Below are 23,963 nucleotides of genomic sequence, written 5' to 3' on the forward strand. Positions count from 1 at the left end.
CCCACCAAGTGCAGAGCACCCTCCAGATGATGCCATCAGCAAGCATCTCCTCATGGCATAAGGTACCTCTGCATCTACTGCAGGGCAGCCCAGCACTTGTTGAACGCTGGAAAAAAAAAAAACCTTCTTTTACTTAATTTCCTCCACATTACAGCAAGGGAAGTACATTCCTTTTTAGCCATGCTTGACAAGGAGCAGGCACCTTAATCTACCACCACTGCTAGCCACTGCAAGTTTTTCCTTCACTGGAGTCTCCAACACGATGAGAGTGGCCAAAAGGTCTTGAGAAAGGGGACACAGGCAAGACTTAGGAAATGATTACTTTCAGGTGAGATGGTACATAATGGGAAGATATTATGAAGAAGGGGAAACAAACATGGATCTGGCAAAAAGAAAAAAAGTTTACTCAGGAATTAGTGCATGAGTCATATTTTTTCACTAGTCAGGCAAAACACTAATCTGTACCTACGCAAGCAAACTGGGGTGAAAAATTTTATAGGGAGACCCTTGTTAAAAACTTGACAAAACCGTAAGTTAGAAACCATCTTCTCTGATTATGTGCAGTATTATTGCATGCATTTCTATCTTGAAACAAACAGCCTGAAACCATGCGAATGCACTTTTCCTAATAGGAGAGAACACTCTGTTACTTTTCTTTAAGGTTATTTTCAAGATGCTTATAAATTATCTTGTCTTTCACAACAGTCAGGGGCAGCTCCAGTTCTGGTGTCTAGTAGGGAAATATGTCTCTGCTAAGGACACTGGTATTTCATTAACATACACCAGGTTTGAATTTGGCGCAGGTTAACATTTCTGACAGAATCCAGACATATATAGAAAGATACATGCTGAATCTTGTTTCATTCCAATGACATTTTCTCCCAGTAGTAATACCAATTATTTCAGAAACTGTTTAAGAAGTTACCTGTTATTCACCACCAAATGAACCTGGCTCCTGTGGTTATAAGTATTACCAAAATAATGTAAAATCTAAAACTAGGTGCATCTGATTAGAATTCAAATCTGAAATTATTTGGTGTAAATTAGCAATTTTGTTATTTAATAAGATAAAGAAGTTTCTGTGTAGATTTCTTAAGTCTTCAGCTAATTATTTAATCCAATGTATGTATATATGCATGTGTGTGACACAAGGAAAAACTTTAATTATTTTTTTTCCTTTTAAATAAAATGCAATGACTGGCTCTCTTTGATGCATATATTTCTTCAATTGTATATCTCCTATGTCTAGTATACTGCTACTCTATATCCCTTTATAAAAAAAAAAAAAAAAGGAAAATAGGATCTAGTGATGAAATGAAAATCTGAATTAAGACCCTGGAATATAGTTAAAACTTCTTTGAAAATATAGCTGAAAAATATGAAGTATTTACTGGGTTTTGGTTTTTTTTGGTGAAAATCAGTTTTAAAGATCATATTTTAAAAACCAAAATCACATCTTGGAAACAGACAGACCATAAACTATTGTACAGGATAGGAATATATATTATGACAAGGATTAGTGAAGCACTGGTGCTTAGTTCATATTGTGCAAGCTCTATGAAATGTATCTGTAATAGTTTTGTCAGTGTCAGTGTAAAAGCCTGATTTTGAGAGAATTAGCAGGGAACATACTGAGAATAGTTTGCTCATGGATGTGGTTTGGTTTCGCTGTTTACAGATCTCAGTGATGCTTTTCATTTTCATAGTGACTTCCATCTCAAATTCTGTGAATTCTCTACAAATGCTGATTGTTGAATAATGTAAGTGATTGTGAATTTATTTTGCAGGTTGAAATCAGCTTTCGAGGTCCATGTGTTTACCAGTCTGTTGGCTCTTGGTAGTACTCAATTGACAGAGCAGTCAAGCTATATTGTGAAAAGTGAATTGTGATAGCTTTATACTATTTTTTTACTTTTTTTTTTTTTTGCATTGAAGGAAGGGCAGGCTAACCCAGCCCTGTCATACTGGTGTTATCAGTATGAGTGGTGTTGCACAGACTTTGTTTTGTTTTTTAATCTCTATCCAAAAGTTACTGATTGCAACATACATAGCATGGGAATAACTTCACAGAGGTAAGAAGGAACTAACCATCTTCCTTTCTTCTCTCTGTAGTTTGTTGCTCAGCCCAACTGCCAGCAGCTGCTCGCATCCCGCTGGTACGATGAGTTCCCTGGATGGAGGAGGCGACACTGGGCCGTGAAGATGTTGACCTGTGTTGTGATAGGACTCCTTTTCCCGGTCTTCTCTGTGTGCTACCTGATAGCTCCCAAAAGCCCATTAGGGCTGTTCATCAGAAAGCCATTTATCAAATTTATCTGCCATACTGCATCCTACTTGACTTTTCTGTTCCTGCTATTGCTTGCCTCGCAGCACATTGACAGGTCAGACTTGAGCATGCAGGGACCGCCACCAACCATCGTCGAGTGGATGATATTACCGTGGGTCCTGGGTAAATGTATTACTAAAGAAAATACAGTGAAAAGTGTTTTGACCCCTGTGGTTTTGCCAAGCATTCCTAAGGCAGGAAGATACAGTAGAGAGTTCTGTCATAAATTCTTGAGCTACTAAAAGAGGCAAATGGTCCATCTCCTCCAGCACCTAGAAGGAGCAGTAGACAAAATGGGAAGAATTTAAAAACTCAGTGTGTCACCACCTGATATAACAGTGAGGGAAAACAAAAAATATCAGGGGTTCCTTCCTGGGATTAAGCAGTGCCCTCAAACATACATATCGATATTCTTCTTAATATCTATTTTCTCCAGGCCAGAAATTGTTCTGATTCTTCTAAGTGTTGCTTTTTTTTTTTTGTTTTGTTAGTCTGTTTTTACAAAAGGGTCCATTTGCCACAGTAACTATTTTTAATGCATTAGAATGTGGCACAGTGTCATTTCTGGAGTGTTATCACTAACCTTTGTAACCAAAAGTATGCATCTTGCTAAAATGACAGACCCACCTATTGCAAATATTGCCGACCAGCATTGTCAAGTGAGTATTTTCATTAAAATATGCATGCAGAATACTTTTTCTGTGATAAGAACTTATCACTCAACTTCAAACAAAATATTTTACATCAGAAAGAATAAGAAAATCCCGTAGCATTTTTAAAATGAGGAAAAGGTTACCAATCTGTCCTGATAGATTAAAATAAAAATTTCAGTCTGGGATTATTGAAAGTCTATTTTGTGTGGATGACATCAGCCTTAAATAACTTCCTGTGTGATAGCTCAGTCCTATTGTATTGGACATTTTAGGGCCTCCATACCTTTTCTTGCCTCCCCTACTAGATGGTATCTCTCTTGTTGTGCTGTGTCTTTTCCCTGTTTCTTATTTTTAGGAACCAACACAAGTTGGACCAGGTCATGCCAAATATACTTGACCTTGACCCAACTTAAACTGTAGAAAGAGAGACTTAGTAGCCTTAGCTTCAAGAATTTAAGTTTGATATCTTCATTTAAGTTAACATCACATGGGCAAGTTTATGCCCAAACTTTTCCGAAATGTTTTGGTGGGGGTTTGATAGTGTCACCTCTCCCAGAGTTTCCCATTAAGGTGCTGTTTCTATTCACTTTTGCAACTTTTCCCAAACACCTGGCTTTTTGCTTAGAGCAACCAAACTGACAAGGTTTTTGGCATCATCAATCATATATAATTTGCAATGCAGTGTTGAAATTATACTACACCAACTGGCAGTGCCTGATATTACAGAGAAGAATGAGTCAGTGGCTATTCCTCTATATGTTCCTTGGAAGAGCACTGTGGGAAGGAGGAGGCAGGGCTTCATCTGTCTTTAATTTAAGCAAACAAGCATGTGTGACTGAAAACCCTGTGTGCACTTGTCAGGAACCTCTCAGAAGGACCTGCCTTCCACAGACAAACTGCTTTCTGAGATTTCCCCCATGATAGTACAGGATAACATACCACCAGCCTTCACCGTAAGGTGTGTTGTCCTTCACTGGGTAAATATTGCTACTAACATTAAAAAAGCCAATATCTAGAATCATTGGAAATGAATTAATCAATCTGACAGATGGCTTCAACTGACATTTCCTACAGACAAGTTAAACTGCTTCAGTGAGTGAGTCACATTTAATTATTAAAAAAAATTTCCTCCAGTAAGTTTTCCCAGTTTTGTACCATCAAGAAATAAGTAACCAATATAAAAACAATTAGTTTGATACATTACTTCCTTAGAAATAGATTCTACAATGCTGAGGAGGATCAGGGGGCTCTTCTGTGCTGTTCCATGCCCAGAGGAGATATTAGTGTAATAGCTTTTCTGTCCAGCCTTCCAAAGTAGTAGGTGGTCAGTATCTATCCAGATTTCACAGTATTCTGAGGCTGAAGAGTAATAAAAGCAAATGTGTGGCTGACAAATAGATCTTCACACACCAAAGAGGGTTTTATCATTAACCCTTCTCTTTAAAAAAATAAATTAGAGGCTGGAGAAAAAGACACAATTTTAGAAAGGCAAGGGCTAGTTACAGCTAAAGGCAGTTCTAAAATTTTGGTGACTTAGTCCTCTCCAGAAAATGCGCAGTGGGAAAAGGAAGAACTTCCATCGCCCCCAACCTCTGACACTGTTGTTTGCTTATGAAAGGGTTTAACTAACTTAGCATCCCAAAGCACTTTTATGAAGAAGCTATTAACCCTGAGAATTATGACTATCAATATGATTATTATTCCTAAAAGTAGCATTAATATTTGCAGCATAGACTCATACAGCCAGATTACAGCAGTACTGCTTGTGCTAAATAAGCCCTTCCTCTGCAAGCAAGACATGTCAAGTCAAGGGAACTGCTTGAATAAACAAATATTTATGAGGAGGAATGAAGATCAAGAGATACCATGTGGTCAGATAGCTTGTGGTTAATCTAGACTGTAATCTTCAAAGAAACAATACCTTCCAAAATGTCTTACATCCAAAACAATGTATTTTACACACTGATCTCTAGTGGTTCCTAACTAGTGGTTTCCTGTAGTTCCAGTTGCATATTTTCTGGGTTTAGCTTTCAGACTTTGGTTGCTGCAGTGCCTTAGCCCATCCATGGTAATCTCAGGCAATTAATAAGGTACCTAAATTCTCTCTGTCGTTGAAGGAGACAGACACATCTCCACAGGACAGTTCAGCTCACAGCGTGTGATAAGTGTGTCTATTTCAGCTTTTTTGTTGTTTGTTTGTTAGGAATGAATCTCAGCCAAAACATGCTGTTTTCATATTCACACATATATGAACTTCGGTCTACTCATCTTTTGATAAAATAAATAGTTTTTTCAAGTCTTTATCAACAAGTTACGGTTAGTTTCCAGGCCACAATTTAGTCTATTATCCCATTTCTACAAACTATACAGTTATGCAGTATCCTTACAAAGAGTAACACAGAGAATTATTCAAGGGAGAATAAATCTGAGGTACATAGGTATCTTTGTGTTTTCTGCATGTAGATGAAAAATGTTGAAGTCTGAGACAAAACTAATGTGGTTCGAGGGCTACATTTTTTCTCTGAAATTAGAAACATGACCAAGTAAACCCTTTTCCTAAAGCAAAGGTTATCCTGCAGCAGCCACAGCATGTCAAAACTATTAACTTTTTAAACAATATATTTCTTTGTTTGTCTTTTTCTTAATTCAAATAGCTCTGTCTGTAATTTGCATTTTAATAGCTATCTCCCTTAAAATTAAGAAAGAGGAACTCTACTTTCCAGGCTTCTTATCAACATGAATTTCAGCATGAGTATATTTCATAGAACTTAAAAAGTTTCATGATTGTCCACAACAATCTAACATTTCCAACAATCAAACAGTAATTAGCATTTACCAGGTACTATGTAATAAAAGGCTGTGCATAATTAGCACATATTAAAAGTGTCACTAGAGTAGGAGGCTCAAAGGAAAAAACCTGTATTGGACTGCATTTCCATGGAGACTATCGATTTTACATTTTAAAAGTCTCTTAAGGAAACTTCTGCATTAATTTTGTCTTTTACATGATTAGATGATTACACAAGTGGTGTTACAGTATGTGGTGATTATTCATGGAACAATAAGTCAGTTTAACAATGCTAATGTTATAGCTTTAAAAAGCAGTTGTGGGAAAATTGCTTGGGGAGAAGAATCAGAATCTCCTGTTCTTGCACTGGAACAAATAAGAAACAAGTTTTTGCTGGTAGGGAAAATTAATTTGTTCTTCTTATGAGCCATTGATTCAGATCTCCCAAACATGCCAGATGCTTCACACTACAGAAACATAGGCTTGTTTCCTATATTTGGGAATCCATCACCACTGATAAGGGAACAGGAAAAACAAGAACCCAATCTTGTGAAAAAAAGTGAGGAAGAACAATATTTCCAACATCAAATTCTCCATTCAGTTGCTGAGTCATCATGCTCTGAGCGTGACAACAGTGATGCAAAGAGGAAATCACATAAGACCTGACCTCACCCTTTGTGTGCCTTGACTGCAGCCCATGTAAGAATCATTTTGATGCCTATAGACTTCCCATGCCTGTTCTTCTGGCCTAAACCCTAGCCTCAAACCTAGCAGTGACCATGCTACATGTCCTCACAGTGGGCATTTGGCTCAGCAGTGAATGCTACAAAATTCAGAGGAAAAAGCCAACAGCCAGACAAAGTTGGTACTCTGTAGATATGGTTAAAAAGATCCTTGTCAGCTGTTGGGGGTGGCTGCAGCAAAAAGAACATTTTTTAGGGAAATATGTTTGGAAGAGCTTTCTGCTCTTTTATGGGCATCTTTAAATGTTCATTGTAATTATGTTGTTCAGAATAGTGCCTGGAGCAGGAATGCAGCCTTACTGGACCTCTTTAACAATGCATTTCTCATCCTTTCTCTCAGAGGAGTTTATACTGTCAGAGTATGTGAATCTATAGAAAATGTGGATGCTTGGGAACTGTGCAAACTGCAAACATTTGTGGTCAGCAAACTGCTGGTGAGATGTATGGGAGTTTACAGTCTTGTCAGTACTTAGCACAATGTACATCCATACTAATGGTACAGCAAGGCACTTCAGATGAAGTGATCATAGAGGCGGCAGTACACTGTGCATCCTCTTCTAAATTTGATCCAAAAATGTTGTTTAAAAATTAAACAGTTAATACAAATTGACATGTAAAAAGGATAGTATGGACAGCAAGATGAAACAGTGCATAACCAGTAGTGACTAATAAAGTGCACAAGAGGAAAATAGTCCTGGGCAAAGCTGGAACACATCTTCAGCTGGAAAAAAGGCTAATGCACATAATGACCACTCAAGGCCATTTAGTCCAGACTACTGCTTAAACACAGGCTAACCACAAGGGCAGATCAGATTGCTCAGGTCCTTGTCCAGTCAAACCTTAAATTCTCCAGGGATGGATATTCCACCACCACTCACAGCAACCTGTGTCTAGCCACTTGTGAGCTTTTTTCCTGGTATCAGCTGGAATATCTCACACAACAACATGCAACCATTACTTCATGTCCTTCAAATGTGTACCTCTAGGACAAACCTGACTTAAATTATTAGTGGATGACAGCACTAATATCCCCCATTAGTGTACTCTTCTCTAGGTTGAACAAACTCAGCTCCCTCAGCCTCTTCTTGTACATTATGTGGTCCAGTCCCCAGTCACCTTGATGGCCTTCACTAATTCACTTCAGTCAGTTAATATCTCTTTTTTGTTGAGGATCTCAAAACTGAATTGAATGATGAAACTATTTATTTAAACAGCAGGAGAGCCACTTCTTGTCAGGACTGCCTGACTCTTGATGTAACAGGACCTTTTACTCAGGTACTTGTAGGTTTACTAGGTTTTAAATATTTAACATTTTCTATGTAGGTGATTTTTTTTTATTATTATTTGATTGTTTGTGGGGCTGGCTCATATGTGTCTTCGTATGTTTAAGATTTAATCTAGAATAGTGTTGCCATTTCCAAAACTGGGGCCAAAGAAAAATGTCTTGTTTTGATTACGATAAAAAAAGTCAGGAGACTTTTTCTTTGGGAAAATACTTTAAATGGTGCCATGACCTTCAGTGAAATATGGGTAGCCATATGTGTTTTTTGCTATTCTAGTAAAAATCTATCCTAAGATTTAAAAACCTTTGTAAATGGGTCTTCCATCTAAAATGGAGCTACAGACTGTGCTTTGGTTCCTCATTTGCATCCATAGGGTCAGAACCAGCCATAATCCGGGACTTCTAGTCATAGTGGCAGAGATGTGATCACTGGATGAGGACACCCCTGCACTTAGCAAACCAGGAAGCTTTTACTTTACCCTGTCTTCAAATTCTTTGCCATAGCATTTAGGATCAGCAATAATTTAGGCTAGATGGAACAGTGCTCTGCCTGTATTTAATGGCCTTTTAGAGTGTTTAGACAGAGTACAGAAAATAAAGGGAGTTCTCTTCCTTAATGATAACTGCCTGAATGTTCATTTTACATACACTTTTATTAGCTATCAGAAACTTCCACAGGGAACACCTTAGAGCTGCAAACAAAGTCTCTGCTTTTACAGGATAATAAAAAATAATCATATATAGACAAGTATTCAGTGCAGTCAGATGTTTTCTTGCAATCATAATATTTCGCTGATGGAAGCAGGTTTTGGCAGGATCCTGAGATACTCTTCAGACTTTAGCCCTGTTTTCAATTGAGTAGCATTGTGCTTGCTCCACTAGCATTCAGATGTTTCACATTTTAAAATTACAATCACATCACTTGAGCATAAAGAAAACAAAACACTTGTGGTGTGTGTGCAAAGCTTAGCTTTAATGCCTTTGCTTCACTGTAGAAGCCTAGGCTAAAGACACCTGTTGTTTTTGTTTTATTTTGTTGTTTGGGTTTTGTTTGTTTGTTTTGTTTTTCATTTTCTTCTCTCTCTTTTATCTTTCTTCCATTTTTAGCAGGTGTGGTGAATGTTTCACCCCCACACCCTTATTCCTGCCCCAGTGGTCTCCTGGGTTAGAGGTTTTCAGTCTTCCCTCAGGCTGAAAAAAGGCAGGTTTTCTATTCCCTGTGCAAGAACTTTAGCTGTAAAGCTGCAGTGCTAAACATTCACATGGCTCTTGGGGGACAGAATTTAAGCATTTCAGGAAAGAAAGGTGTTTTGGATGCTGAAACTCAGTCTCATGTAGAAACCTAATGGAAGCCATGAGATAGGCTTCTAAGTGCTTGTAAGACGCAGTGTTTGAGACTCACTCCTCATTCCATTTCTGCTGCTCCTCTTGCCTAGGTTGTCTTAGTACTGCATAAAATGCCATTTATGGAGAATTTAGGTTTCTTGTATGGTGAATTTTACTTTCAGTACTGTGTACTTAATTTAGACATTGAATCACAGAATTTTTCAATCACTAAACCTCTTCATGGGACTGGGCTCCCAAATATGAAGTTTAGGTCCTCAGTATTGAAATATTAAAATATTTACATGCCTGTTAATAGGAGAGGAAGGGATAAATAGTTTCCTACTTCCCTAAGTATCTACTTCTGGCTTTGCCTAGAGCTGTACATACAATGACAAGCTCATCTGTGCAGGACTCAGAGTTTTGAGCAACACTGTAAAGGCCTTTCTGTGTTTCACAGACAAGTTATACATTCATTTATTCTGCCTGCAGGTCTTGTATCTCTTTGTGGATCTAAGCCTTATGCACACTTGAAAACTGTATTTCTTAATATTAACTACCTGGTATATAATATATATACTAATACAATATATTATACTAGTAACACTGAGAGAATGTAGTAAGTGCTGACAAAGATAAGGAACATGCAGATGTTTGGAGATACAACACTTTAATGAATATTAGCTTGCAGTACTGTACACATTGGATACATATTACTTTATTAATTAAGGCTGTCTATAGGAATAGCTAGGATATAAGCCTTGGTCCTTATCCTCTCCACAATATTTCTGTGCAATCAAGAAACTATTTTCTGTATTAAATCAATTTTGATAAATACATACCATGAACAGTTTCAGTGAAGACATAGAGATTAAAGGATAATGAGTAATATCGTGCATGCTCCAGTCTTCATGCAAACCTGTTGAGCTTAATAGAGATTTACAAACAGTAAATGAGAATATAATTTTTCTTTGAAGAGATTTAAAGATTCCTGTGCAAAAGTACCTGAAAAAATGGACCAATGCTTTTGGCTGGCTAAATGTCTCTTACTACAGTATTGTAGACCAGAGTTCAAAAGCAGAAATGTGCAGAATTTCTGTACTTTATCTCCTTATTTAGGTATCTTTCCATAGCCCCTTACTCTGAACTGGGGCACTTAGCACATTAAGTTGTCATGATTTGGAGATTAAACCAAAGTAAACATAAAGAAAGCAACTCAGGTGCCTACAAAGAGGCACCTGATCCCATTTTTGAAGTCTGATACTTACAGAAAGGTTGTACCTAAATAAATATCCTACAGGAAACCTGTACCTCTTTTTTCAATGCAATGGGGTGGCCAGTTTGGATACATGGGGCATCTAAAATGGTGCTAGATGTTTCTGTTTAAGCACTTGATATATTCCGAAAACACATTATCTTTCATAGAATAAATCATAGGATGAATTCATACAATCATAGAATGTCCTGAGTTGGAAGGGACCCACAAGGCTCATCAAGTCCAACTCCTGTCCCTGCATATGACAGCCCAAAAATTCACACCATGTTTCTCTAGATCGTGATAACTACACCATCACCATCTACAGTCCACTGATATGGACAGCTTAGGCACAAACCTGAAGTGGTTTGGATGAGCATCTCAGATTAATTTGAACTTTATTTACCCCACTAGCCAACTCATATTGAACATAAAAGTCAATCCAGGTTTACAATTTATTTTTGGATACAGTCCAGGCTATTTTTTTTTTCTTGGCTTATACTCCTTTACCAAAACCCAGTTTTACAGGGCAAAAAAATAGAAGAAAAAATAGAAAAATAGCTAATAATGTTAAGATAGTTGTAGCAAGTTAAATCTCCTTTAATCTTCCACTATGATAATGAACTACAATTCATTTGCATTTCTGAACATTTTGCAAAGGAAATTCAAAAGACTGCTTAAAAAAATTTAACGGCTAATTACATATATTTGGAATTTATAGAAGTACTGTGAAAGTCAGTCTTCTTGCTATTCAAGTTATGAAAGAGTGTGGTCTAAAGACACTAGCTACTGTCCCTTTTGAAGACACTGCATTATGGGAACAGCTATCCCACTTATATGGATGCGTCACTGCATAAATACTCAAGCAACTGAACAGTCTGATGCTATTGAACTGGGTGGTGAAATAAGGCCATAAATATTTGAGGGGCTATTCAATGCTGACTGTCCAGACCATTTGCACCTGCCATTCCATAGTGGGTGAATTATATATGTATAACACCATAATTCATAATGACATGCCTAGACTCGGTTTCATTCGCAGCTATCACTGTTTCTTAGAAATTATACTTTTTCTTGAACCCAAGAGTAATTGCACTGCTGACACATAATCAGCACTGAATACTCTCAGGTCTGATAGATTATAGTTCATCCAAAAGTCTGGAATGCTCCATAATCCTTGTATTGTTCATTACCTTTTCACTGCATTCTGGAGGCATTACTAAACTTATCTTCACTGCTTCTGTGGGGGAAGGAATTAAATTTAATTGTACAGATGAGAAAGTGAAGACAAAGGGTGAATTGAGGTTAGATATTAAGTATTCTTAGTGTTGAGTTGTGTGCACAGATAGGTTGAACCCGCAATTCCCAGACTCAGCTTGCTTGAGTATAACTGTCCTGGGAAGAGAGCTGGGACATAAATGACACCTCTGACCATGTCAGTCCCAGCTTTTTGCCTGACCTGACACAGAACTCAGACACTGTGCACAATTGTTCCCTTCCCAAGCACCCATTTCCCTGTCCACAGGGGAAAGGAGAGGGTGTGCTTTTGATTTTGTGCATATTCCTTTGCAATAGCTGTATTCTGTTTACAAAATAGGCTCCAGGGATTGGAAGACCCTGAATTATGCCAGGATGCCTCTCTGTTCCTTTTGTTAACTTCACGTACCTTCAGCACAGATCAGTTCATCGGCCCAGGTGTAAAACAGAAGAGATATTTCAAGCCTTATCAATGCTTACTGATTTCCCTGGGAATTACTTTGCTTGAGAGAGCTTTTGATCATTAGCAGCTTGTCTGACTTCTTGTCGTGCCAGTGAAAAACTGTAGATTGAACAGTAGAGCAATGTTGAGTTTGTCCATGTAATGGCTTCACAGTCCAGTGAAAATATGTTCTTCAAGAAACATACTAAAAGGTTGTTGTTGAATTTGGCATGCAGAGACTGACCCCAAGGAACCTCTTGCATCACTTAATGGTAAGAAACAAAAATAGCACAGAGCAACCAACCTTTTGTGGAAAAGGTAAGGACAAAATTAGCTAGGGATTCACAAATGTTTTTAAAACCAAATATAATTCAGGATAGTGCCTTTGATGTCTTTCTTTGACAAATCTTGATGCTACTATTTAGAGTAAGTCTTAAACAATAATTATATTTATAAACAACAAAAGACATTGTGGAGATGGCGTAACATTTTTGTGAAGTTTCACAGTTGCTGGAAAATGTATTTTATTTTTGCAGTTGCTCAAGATTCAGTACAAGAAAGGAATTTAGACAAGATGTATTTAGGATTTTTTGTCTTAGAACTTAATACACCTGTGAATGCATTTCGTAGGGGAGTTATGTTTTTGTTGTTTATTTCTTTTGCATGGGAATAAGAGACTTGTTCCTTACTAGGTAGCTGTGACTTGATAATGAGATCAGTCAGGATAGATCCAGAATTTTCACCATCTGAAAATTATTTGTAAGCCTTCACAAAAAAATATAGTGTCTAACCCAAGGCTTTATCCAAAGGGACAGAGAACATTTGTAAGGGTACTGAGCTCCTGCTCTGCCCAAAGTTGAAAGGTGTGAACGTGCGAACTGAGTCTTACTTTATGAACAGAAAAGTAGGTCCACATTTTTTAAAAGGCATTTCAGTATCTAATATTCAAAGATTTCAAGATGGAAATATAGTTTCAAAATCTAAGTCTACAGATAGGTATATATATACAAAGCTCAGGGGTCAGTACTGGGGCCAATATTATTCAATATATTCATTAATGATTTAGACAAGGGAATACAGTGTACTATCAGCAGTTTTGCTGATGACACTAAGCTGGGAGGAGTGACTGACACGCCAGAAGGCTGTGCTGCCATCCAGCGGGACCTGGACAGGCTGGAGAGTTGGATGGGGAATAACCTGATGAAATTTAACAAGGGAAAGTGTAGAGTCCTGCATCTGGGTAGGAACAACCCCAGGTTCCAGTATAGGCTGGGGAATGACCTATTAGAAAGCAGTGTAGGCAAAAGGGACCTGGGGGTCCTGGTGGACAACAGGATGACCATGAGCCAGCACTGTGCCCTTGTGGTCAGGAAGGCCAATGGCATCCTGGGGTGTATTACAAGGGGGTGGTTAGCAGATCGAGAGAGGTTCTCCTTCCCCTCTACTCTGCCCTGGTGAGATCCCATCTGGAGTATTGTGTCCAGTTCTGGGCCCCTCAGTTCAAGAAAGACAGGGAACTGCTGGAGAGAGTCCAGCGTAGCGTAACAAAGATGATTAAGGGAGTGGAGCATCTCCCTTATGAAGAAAGGCTGAGGGAGCTGGGTCTCTTTAGTTTGGAGAAGAAGAGGCTAAGGGGGAACCTTATTAATGTCTATAAGTATATAAAAGGTGAGTGCCATGAGGATGGAGCCAGGCTCTTCTCGGTGGCAAATAATGATAGGACAAGGGGTAATGGGATCAAGCTGGAACACAAGAGGTTCCACTTAAATTTGAGAAGAAACTACTTCTCAGTGAGGGTGACGGAGCACTGGAACAGGCTGCCCAGGGAGGTTGTGGAGTCTCCTTCTCTGGAGATATTCGAAACCCACCTGGACATGTTCCTGTGTGATCTCACCTCAGCGTTCCTGCTCTGGCAGGGGGATTGGACTAGATGATCTTTTGAGGTCCCTTCCAATCCCAAACATACTGTGATACTGTGATACTGTGATACTGTGATACTGTGATACTGTGATACTGTGATACTGTGAAAGCTAGTCATGTCAGTTTATATGTATTAATGTATCTACATACACAAAAACCTACAGATTGATCATATGTAGTATATGATATCAGTTACTGAGTTCTTAAGGATTTTTGAAAGTCTGATGAGGTAATTATAATGAAAGCGGGTGTTTTTCTATAAAAGTTTGTATTTTATTTCAGTGCATTTTGTTCTTCAGCAAGAAGCATTTTAATTTTTCTCTCTTTTATTTGCTTGGAAAAAATATTTTTACAACATGTAGGGTTTATTTTAGAAGAAACAACATTTTTGGTCAATGTTCAGAAATGTTTACTGCAAAAAGAAAATATATTTAGCACAAAGATTCCGGTTTTTAATCTTATTTTTTTTTTCTGATTAGTTTTTTTCTTGCATTAGGCAAACTGGACTTCAGTCAAATGGTTGCATTTATCAGCTTGCATTTATAATACTTCACAATGCTATACAAAAGCTCCCCATGGTGTCTGTCATTCGTAGGGCCTCATGTGGTCTCTGGGACTCTTGCCCTGAATTTGTCTGTTTTATTCCATTAAAAACATGGGGTGTTTAATGAAATTTGTTTCTATCATCTCAGCCTGTTTCAAAATATCCATGCTGTTATTTCTCTTTTACTGCTCCAGTATCTAGTTATAAGCAATACAACAAGTGCTTGAAAGACTCACCTTCAAGTTTTCAATGTAAGTCCTTGATTAATGAGGTGAAAGATCTGCATAATGTTGATAATTTCCTTTCAAGTGGCAATAAATGATGGGGAATGGATAAGTGAAAGTATAAGAGGCAGGTGTGAAATCTAGCTATTGTGAAGAGATAGGAAGGGCACAGTTGGAGCAAAGAGACAACCAGAATATCACAAAGATTATCCAGCTAAAACAGTGAAATCTTCTGTAGGTGGAATTACTTAAGCTAAATACAGGCACCTGGAAGTTAGGCATCTGTTTCAATTCAGCCTGATCCTCCAGGGTTCCATTTTCAGTCAATGAGAAGATAGAGCCTCCTACAGATGACAGGATTATTGTCTTGGAGAAGCTTGCTTCGTCCCAGGGAAGTAAAGAGACCTTTGGACAATGAACTTGACCCTAACCTGACTGTCTAAAGGCTCTTGCTTTTAGATTTACTCCTTGTATTTGTCTGGTTCCTCTTGGCACTTTTTCCCCAGTACCTGTGTGCAGGCTGGTGATGACCCCTCTGCTTTGAGATGTCTTTCTTGCTGCTGGACATAATATTGCTGCTTTGGCACATTGATAAGCAGACAATGCCTGGACTAGAGATCTCTTTTCTACCTGGAACAACACACATTAGACAGTGTCATCACTGCATGTCTTCTGCTCTCCTGTCATGTCAGGTCATATTCTGGAATTGCCCAAAAGACTCCTTAGATAATAAAGTCAGGTTGTGTCCAGCTATCCATAAGTCTTCTAAATAGAGAAGGGAAGTGTGCAAGGTGACAGAGGAAACGTTGCACTTATCTCTGGATATCTTTTTCTTTCTTTTTTTAAATGACAGATTTTCGTAGCCTTTTCCTGATTTTCCCAATTAATGTAACAGAACAAAATTGGCATATTGTATCAGACCCAGTGAAGATAAGAGCTGACTGACTTCCCCCTCCCTGCCCCCCCACCCTTCCTTCTTGCAAAAATATACTCTTATGATCTACAACAAGATTTCAAGACCTCTGGCTATATAGCCATAAATTAATCCTAAACAGCATAACTTGGAATCCCTGGGTTTGTTCGTAGAATAGCTCCATCATGTAAGCTCACCACACCTTAGAGAAGTCTTCAGTTTTGCAGAAAGGCTCTGGGATTCAGAGTGTGCTTTTCTAGGATAACTCTTCAGGCACACTTGGGGGTATTTACAGAACTCCAGAGATCCCAGTTCTTCCAGCATTCATTACTCTAATTGAGGACCCCTAGGATACCTAGCCTTAGAGACCTGATACCCCCAAAGACTAATCTCAGCTTTCATGGTGAGATTGCTCTGGAGTTGTAGATTTTGGCATTCAGCCTTAGGATTTTGACCCTTCAAAGATTTTCCTTCAAAAAGACATATCTGGAAGGCTCTACTGTGCATGCATCGTTGTGTCTTTCAACAGCACAGCATCCATCAGTCAGCCTAGCTTCAATTTCTCTGGAGTCTCGTAAGATCTCAGTAACTGTACTTATATACGGACTTTGCACTTCAATGCTTTGGCTGGCAAGAAAGACTAAACTATCACATTTCCAGTACAACCAATAAAAATGTAGGATGTCCAGTCTTTCATAACCATTTGCTTAAAAAGAACAAGCCCTGCATCAGGATGAACATAAAAGTTGTCTTGAATGAAGACATAAATTTAGAACTACCACCATTACAATGTCAAAGTAATCTCAGAACCTTCAGCTGCTGAATGACTTCAGCATTATAGGTAGTTTGGATTATTTGTATTTCTAATTCATAATGATCAAATTTGCAATAGCTGTATACTCTCTTCCTCTATTTATAGTAGGTCAGTATTTCTCTGTTAATGTCAACTTTACAATTACATTTTATTTTCTGAAGCCCAGGAAGTGTTTGGAAGAACAGTCTGGCTTTTCACTCATTAAAGAAATAAAATGCAGCAGCATTAGTCAGTGTTTCTTTTTCAAACTGTACATAATTCTATTATATTTTAGGAAATGCTATCAAAGCATAAGATGCTGAGCAACAGTCTTATGGAGAACAGCCTTGTTGCATTTGTGTCAGTTCATGTCTTTGGCTGGTTATGAATCACAGAATATCTCAGCAGAAGACATTAATGAGTCTACAGTCTCTTGCTTAAGCATTCGTTTTGTTAATGTCCCAACCTATTTCTGCTCCGTTTTTAAAGCATATTTTAAAGAGAATGCATAGGTGTGATGCATTACGGAAGAGTTTATTGAATTCTATTAACATGTGTATTGGTTTGGAAAAGCCTTTTTATCAGGGGATTTTCTATCAATGCAAGTGTCTGCTTTCTGTGCCATAGCAGTCTTTCCAATGTCAAGATCCTGGGGTGATGTCTGTATTATTAAATTAAAAAAGATCAAGGAACTGTTCTCTAACACTGAGGCTTAGGGGCCATACCTGTATTACACAGCCTTTGGCTCCAGGTCTCCTCTGAGCCTGGAGCCAGGTATTCTCAGGCTTCTGTGGCACAGTGGTTATTTTTATGTTCTGCAGTTGGAGCAGGGGTGATTCAAAGCAGTGTATGAAATGTGAGGGGTATATTGTTGCCCTCAAAACAGCTGCTTTTATGACCTGATGATGCGTAACATTATGCCTAGAGGGCAGTGGAAGAGCAAGCAGAGATATTTGCAAGTACATGGACTGTGTGTTGGAGGTTCAAGGGGACTGTGGAGGGAAGGGGGAGCCAGACCTGCTGTCATCAGCTTCATTCTGTGTGTCCGGGGTGCCCAGCTCTTTGAAGAGTGGTTATGTCATTTCACAGGCCAAAATGGACAGGCATTTAGGAGCCTGCCTACTAGCCCTGTGAAGGGATGTTCCCTTTGTGATGGCACTTGGGCAGTTAACAGCAGCAGTGGATGCTGTTAGTGGACATTGATACATGCCATGAATTAATATTCAACAGTTTTCTCACTGTGACTCACAACAATTGATTGCAGCTAGAAAATAAATATTAGCTTCCTAACAGTGCTATATTTTGTGTATTAGTTTTATCTGGTATCCTGAAGTTAGAGTTGAAATCAGCCTGTCTAGGCTGTTGTAGTCACTAAAACAGGCATGTCCCACTTTCATGTCTACATGTTTCCACCATGGGCTTTTCTGAGAATATGTTTCCCCAGCTCTGCAGAATGTTGAAATACTGATGGTAGTGTGGCTGAAAATGAACCCTCTGAAAATAAAAGTTGCTGAACTAATCAGATTATTCAGATACTCGCAAGATTTATGATTACAGATGATGACACAAAGAAACAAAATGGGAACATGCAGCTGAGGTTTGAGGGGAGATGATAGGAAAGGAAACTCTCCCTTTGAAGCAATCAGGAGACAGAAAGACTCAAGCCAAACCACTATGAACTGGCATCATGTTTGAGAGAAGACACGAGTTTTCCACGCAGTCAGCTAGATCATTGAAACAGAATATTAAGGTTAAAGGTGAACTAAACCCAAACTAGACTGAGGCAGGACTCTATATGTGCTCACATGAAATCTGTTCAACATTTTCTAAAGCAAAACATCATAAGCAGGTGGAGAAAAACTATGTTGAATTAGCTATATCTCAGCATGTAAATGTGAGAGACTGTCCTCTTTTGTCATGAATTTTGTCACTTTAATGAGCAAAACAGTAAGAAATTCCTTTAAGAAAATAATTAACTGTGAAAAATTAAAATCTCTATTGTTCTTGTTATCAAAATACTCTGTAGATAATAACATGAAATATGAACCTAATGTTCCATGTTGTTTTATCATACCATATTATACAATAATGTGGAGGTTTTAAAGTTTATGGCATTAAGAGTCTCCACACAGTTGTCTCTGGAGCTGTTAAATCAAGTTCATCTTGGACAACTTGCACAATTTCTCACTGGGATTGAATATTTCTGTATCACTTCATGTACAGTGCAATGTGTGTTCTGCACACCTGAAAACAGTTTCTATTCCTTCATGTGACAGGACAAGAGGAAATGGCCTCAAGTTGCACCAGGGAAGGTTCAGATTGGATACTGGGAAACATTTATTCATGGAAAGGGTTGTCAGGCATTGGAACAGTCTGCCCAGGGAAGTGGTGGCATCACCATCCCTGGACGTGTTTAAAGGATGTTTAAATGAGGTGCTTAGGGACATGGTTTAGTGTCAGTGTTAGGTTATGGTTGGACTTTATGATCTTAAGGGTCTCTTACAACCAAAATGATTCTATGATTCTATGTCCCAAAGGAAGGAATCATCAAGAAATATTCTGCTGGAAACACTACTCCTTCCTGTGGAAAAGGGAGACTTTACTTCGGGATTGACAACAGCATTAGAAATCCTCTTCCATATTGTGTGGGTTCCAACTGAAATAAATTAATGTGTTGGATTGACTTCTGCAGTCATAAATTTTCCAGTTTGAATTATATTGCAGCAGATACCAAGGACAGAGTTGGCAGTTGTGACTGGTTTTAAGACACTTTTTATAATTATTAGGAGACTATAGGAAAAGAGATTAAAGCAAGCCAAAGAAGTTGTCCTTGTACAAGCAGATGATTTTTTTCTGGTTTTGCCTGACAAATTAATTCCAGAAACATTAATGGAAAGATATAATTTCACCTAACTAGATGTGTAATTTAGAGCACTTACTTATCCACCTTCATTTTATAATTAATGTAAGGAGAATCAGTCCATTGTGAGATAAATGTCTAGAATAGTGACAGCCTTTTTATTTAATATTCATTTTTAATGAATTATGTTCTATTTACAGGTTTTATCTGGGGTGAAATTAAACAGATGTGGGATGGTGGACTACAGGACTACATTCATGATTGGTGGAACCTCATGGATTTTGTAATGAACTCCTTGTACTTAGCAACAATCTCTTTGAAAATTGTTGCATTTTCAAAGGTAAACTTTTTTAAAAAAATCAACAAACTAATTAAGATAAAATAAATTGGGCTTCTTCAAACTTGTTTTTCTTTATTTGGAGGTTTTGAGACACAGGGATGCAAGAGATGTATGATATGCTCATTGTATCTTCTGCAGCTATAACGAGAAGCTAGACCAGGTTAAGAGTAAACAAAACATTGCAATTTATACTTTCTTCTTCTTGGTCCAGGTAATCTTTTGGTATTTGATCATGAACAGTCATACTGTAATTTTCTTGGAAGATGAAAATCATTGCTAATATATAATAATATTTGCACAAAATTATGTTTTATGTTAGTCTTTGCCTATTTTTCAGTAAGAAACTATTGTACCTAAGATAATTTTATGCACCATGCAAAACTTTCAGAGAACACTACAAGAAAAATATTTACTCAAAATTAGGGAAAAAATAAAAAGATGTAGAGCAAGATTTTGTTTTGAAAATGTATGATAAATGCAACATGAAGAAGTAAAGCTGAAGGACATAAAATGATCACTTGAAGCTGGGTATGTTCATTTTCTCATCCTTTTCATGGACTTTTATGAATAGTTTTATATTCCTGTTCTTTGAAGTATCTTCCAGCAAAACAGCCCTTCTTTCCAAAGCCATGGAACATGTTACATTTTGTATGTATTCAACACAAATCCATAATATGATAAAAATTCCTCAGAAAATGAAATATTTTAGTCAAAAAATGGTCTCAAAATCAAGGAAACCACATCTGAAAGGAAATGAAAGCATTTCTTAGCATCTGTTATGGAGCTCTTATAACATCCAAGTAAAAATAACAAACCTCTTTCTACTGGCCACTGTGATCAACTTTATATTTCCGCTGTTTCATGTTCCATGCCACCAGCCACCCTGTATTCATGGAAAGATATTCCCTCCTCTGCCAAGATCCTTTTTGGCTGGGAAAAGGAGAGGGATGTCGAGTAGCCGGTTACAGCTCCCTATCCTCAAACGACAGCTATTCCTGATGGAGCCCTTCCATAAGCACAGAGGAACACAGAAACTTCTAATTTATATCATCTTGTGTCTGTTCACAAGGGTCAGTCGATCAGGGTAGGGATGAGCAAAGACCTGGGATCTGTTCACACACCAGCCTCCCCCTGTGACAAAAGGTTTTCTGGCTCTCTGGCTGCTATCCTTTGGAAGTTTTCTCACTCAAAGAAATTTGGAGCTGTTGCCTGAAAGAGCAAGATGCTCAGAAGTGTGAGGAAAGTTGTCATTTAAAGGCCATGAAATGTCTTTTTACATACAATGATGCCTTATCATGAAGTGACTGGAAAATAAGTAATTTTACTGTCCTGTGTAACAAAGCAAGAAGTTCATTGAAAATGCATTACAGATGGCCAGTTATTCTCTTTAGAATAATATTAATTGGAAGACATTATAATTCTTTCATTGCTTCTGCTTTACAGTAATCAGATTCCAGGGTTACAGTATCTAGGATAATGTGCATCCATTAATCTCCAAATTAGTGCTTGCATGCCAGCCATACTCAACACAGTGCATAAAGCAATATCTTTGGTTCTGTGGCTATTATTTTTTAACTGCACATGCAATGGTGCATTCAAATAACTTTTTGTTTCTTAAAAGGCCCTCAGTTGTGGTAGACAATTGAAACACGTCATGATGTAATGAGCAGAGTAATACAAATGTAATTTAATACCCAGCCATATTTTTCAAATGCCTACAACAGGTGAGATTAAAAGGATGCCAAATGTAACCAGTACGTTTTGATGTAAAACTTTTATTTTCATTTCCTAAACCTTGCAAGACACGTTTTTCTAAAATACAGCTTTTCTGTATTTATGGAATCAAATAGATAAACTTATTTCCTAGGTGCATTCTACCTTCCATGAATCAACTCAAGCCAGCTTTAACTAATACTACTCCCATCTGTGACAGGTGTTCCTAGAGAAAAACATAGCGTTTATTGCCCATTTGAGGCTCTTTGACTGACATGGTAGTTAAGCAGATGTATATTATTTACAGCAGCTGATGGGATAGAGTAAAATACACCAAAGAGTGTAATTTCAGGATGAGATGACTGCTAAAATACCTCAGTTATCTGTTCCATTGCCAGTCTTCAAATAAAATGAGTACATCTCATATTTTTCAAAGGTCTATACTTTTTGTCTTTGATTGTGTATCAACATGAGAGATCTTTTAAAATTATCCAGTATATCCACTGAAAATGTTCTCTCCCCACTAAATAATGTGATTATAAATAGTACATTGTCACATGTCCTATGAGAGTACAAGATGATTGATTTTAAGCAACCCATCTGTTTTGATAGAGGGTTATAAATATAAATAGAAATGGCTGTGCTCTAAAAAAAAATTCACTTTTTTGGGAGATAATTTATTTTGTACTGATGCATAAAGTTAGGTGTAATGCCCAGTTATGTGCAGATCATGTTTGCTTTATCTTAAAAGTGTGTTAAACCTGAGCAATGGACCTGGTGCTTCTTGTTTCCAGTTCTGCGAGAGATCACATCAATTTCCTATTGCTGATTATGTGTCTCAGCCACAGACATGAAAAGCTAGTAGGGAAACAGGTTCCTATTCAAGGCAAGAACTCTGAAAAGTTACTAAAAATACATTATTTATCTGGCTTGATGATCATTGTGTCTGATGTACTCTGTTCAGTAGTAAATAAGTTTATATTTCTCTTGTGCCACCGGTTCTACAGAAGCTAACTTCTTCTTATTATTATGTGTTTGCATTGGAAGGTGGTTTTGATCGATGTTTCCCCATATTCACGAACCAAATGTCCATTTACATAGTTTTAACCCCCTTCCTCCCTGAAGGAGGTTCCTCAGTGTAATTAATGTTTTAAAGCTCTTTGTCAGACCATGCCCCACCCTCTTCCTACTGCTGCTCTGAAATTCAGCATAATGAATGCAAAGATTGGGACATACATTTTAAAATAGGAAGAGTTCACATTCACATGTGACCTTTCAGAAAATGACTTAAAGTTCTTTTCCTGAGATGGGTATTATTTAACCTTTCTTCTTGTTATCAGAAGCAAGGGCTCACATTTGACCAAGGTCCAACAGCCCATTAAACATTCAGATAGCCTGTTCTCCAAGTCTATTTGATCTCTCTTGGTGATTTCATGAGACCTACAGTTCATGACTTTTATTTTCATGGGAAAACAGTGATTGCTCAGCTTTTTTCTCACAAATGATTCTGGTAGTAGATCTGCATTTGAATTCTTTTGAGTAAGTATCAAGAATTATTATGGTGTATTCCCTAGCTGATATCACACAACCATCATATATTTGCTTTGAAACTCCACTATTTATATCCCACTCAATTTGTTTTCTGCTCTTCTTAATTTTAATTGATGTGCCATGTACATTTCTTTCAACAAACAAGCCAATGATAGGTATTATTGAATCATGATAAATCATGGTTGGCTTTGTTAAATGTCGAAAGGTTGTATTTGCATTTGAACTGGGGACAGAAGTTCAGCAGGGTCACAAAATAATAAAAGAAAGACTGCAAGGTATCAACGTCATGATTTACAACAAGCTCAGCATTGTTATATTCCCTCTTCCCATTTTCCGTTCCTTAGAACAATAACCATTTATTTATTCTATATGGAATAGAAGAACATCAACAGGCATGAGTGAGAGAACAAACAGTTCAATTCTGAATGTTTTGGGCTGTTTGGTGCTAAAATACAGTTTTTCTTTTTTCATATTTTCACTGTTTCTGGTTTTAATATGCCTAGTCTTTTTGCTCCTCTGCTTTCTTTACCCTTTCACATATGAGCTGCTTTGTTCTCCTGGCTCTTCTTTGATATTTCTAGATTTCTCTTCAGCATCCTCTAGTGAGTTCTGTTGTCAGAGCTCTCATGTTTTTCTTTATATTATTTGCTGTCTTATTTTGGCTAGTATATTTCACATGTCATTTCCAAAGTTTCTTCTGAGGCCTTCACCTTTCTCACCAAGTATTTTCAGTCTTTTAAGTCGCATCTCTTCAAAACTGGAATACAGCCCTCACTCTCTGCCCACAACCATGAGACCTTTTGCATCATACCCACACATGCAGGAAGCACTGAAGCCTGAGAAAGGTGGAGGCAGTTAAGCTTAAAGTTGTGCCACAGTTGTGCCTTTGGTTTCCCTTTTACAAGAGGCCATTTGATCTTTTCTTTCTGTTTTAACAGACCGGTTTTGTGTCTCAATCCAGAACATCATACATAAAGTCCTTTCTTTTCATCTTTCTCCTTAACCTCATATCTTCTGGAAAAGGTGATATTGGATA

General features: G+C 37.7%; 1 protein-coding gene across 1 annotated transcript in view; it reads left to right on the forward strand.

The window, feature by feature from the left end:
* The window catches only part of TRPC4 (transient receptor potential cation channel subfamily C member 4), a gene marked incomplete at its 3' end in the record, with an annotated part of 148,817 nt that overhangs the window by 106,595 nt on the left and 18,259 nt on the right, over nt 1-23,963 (forward strand). Inside the window, exons 4-5 of the mRNA XM_082061234.1 lie at nt 2,113-2,449; nt 19,524-19,663. Coding sequence (XP_081917360.1) covers nt 2,113-2,449; nt 19,524-19,663 — 477 coding nt within the window. The remainder of the gene's footprint in view (nt 1-2,112; nt 2,450-19,523; nt 19,664-23,963) is intronic.

The sequence above is a fragment of the Streptopelia decaocto genome (genome assembly GCF_964273445.1).
Source record: "Streptopelia decaocto genome assembly, chromosome: 1".
Taxonomy (NCBI): Eukaryota; Metazoa; Chordata; class Aves; order Columbiformes; family Columbidae; genus Streptopelia; species Streptopelia decaocto.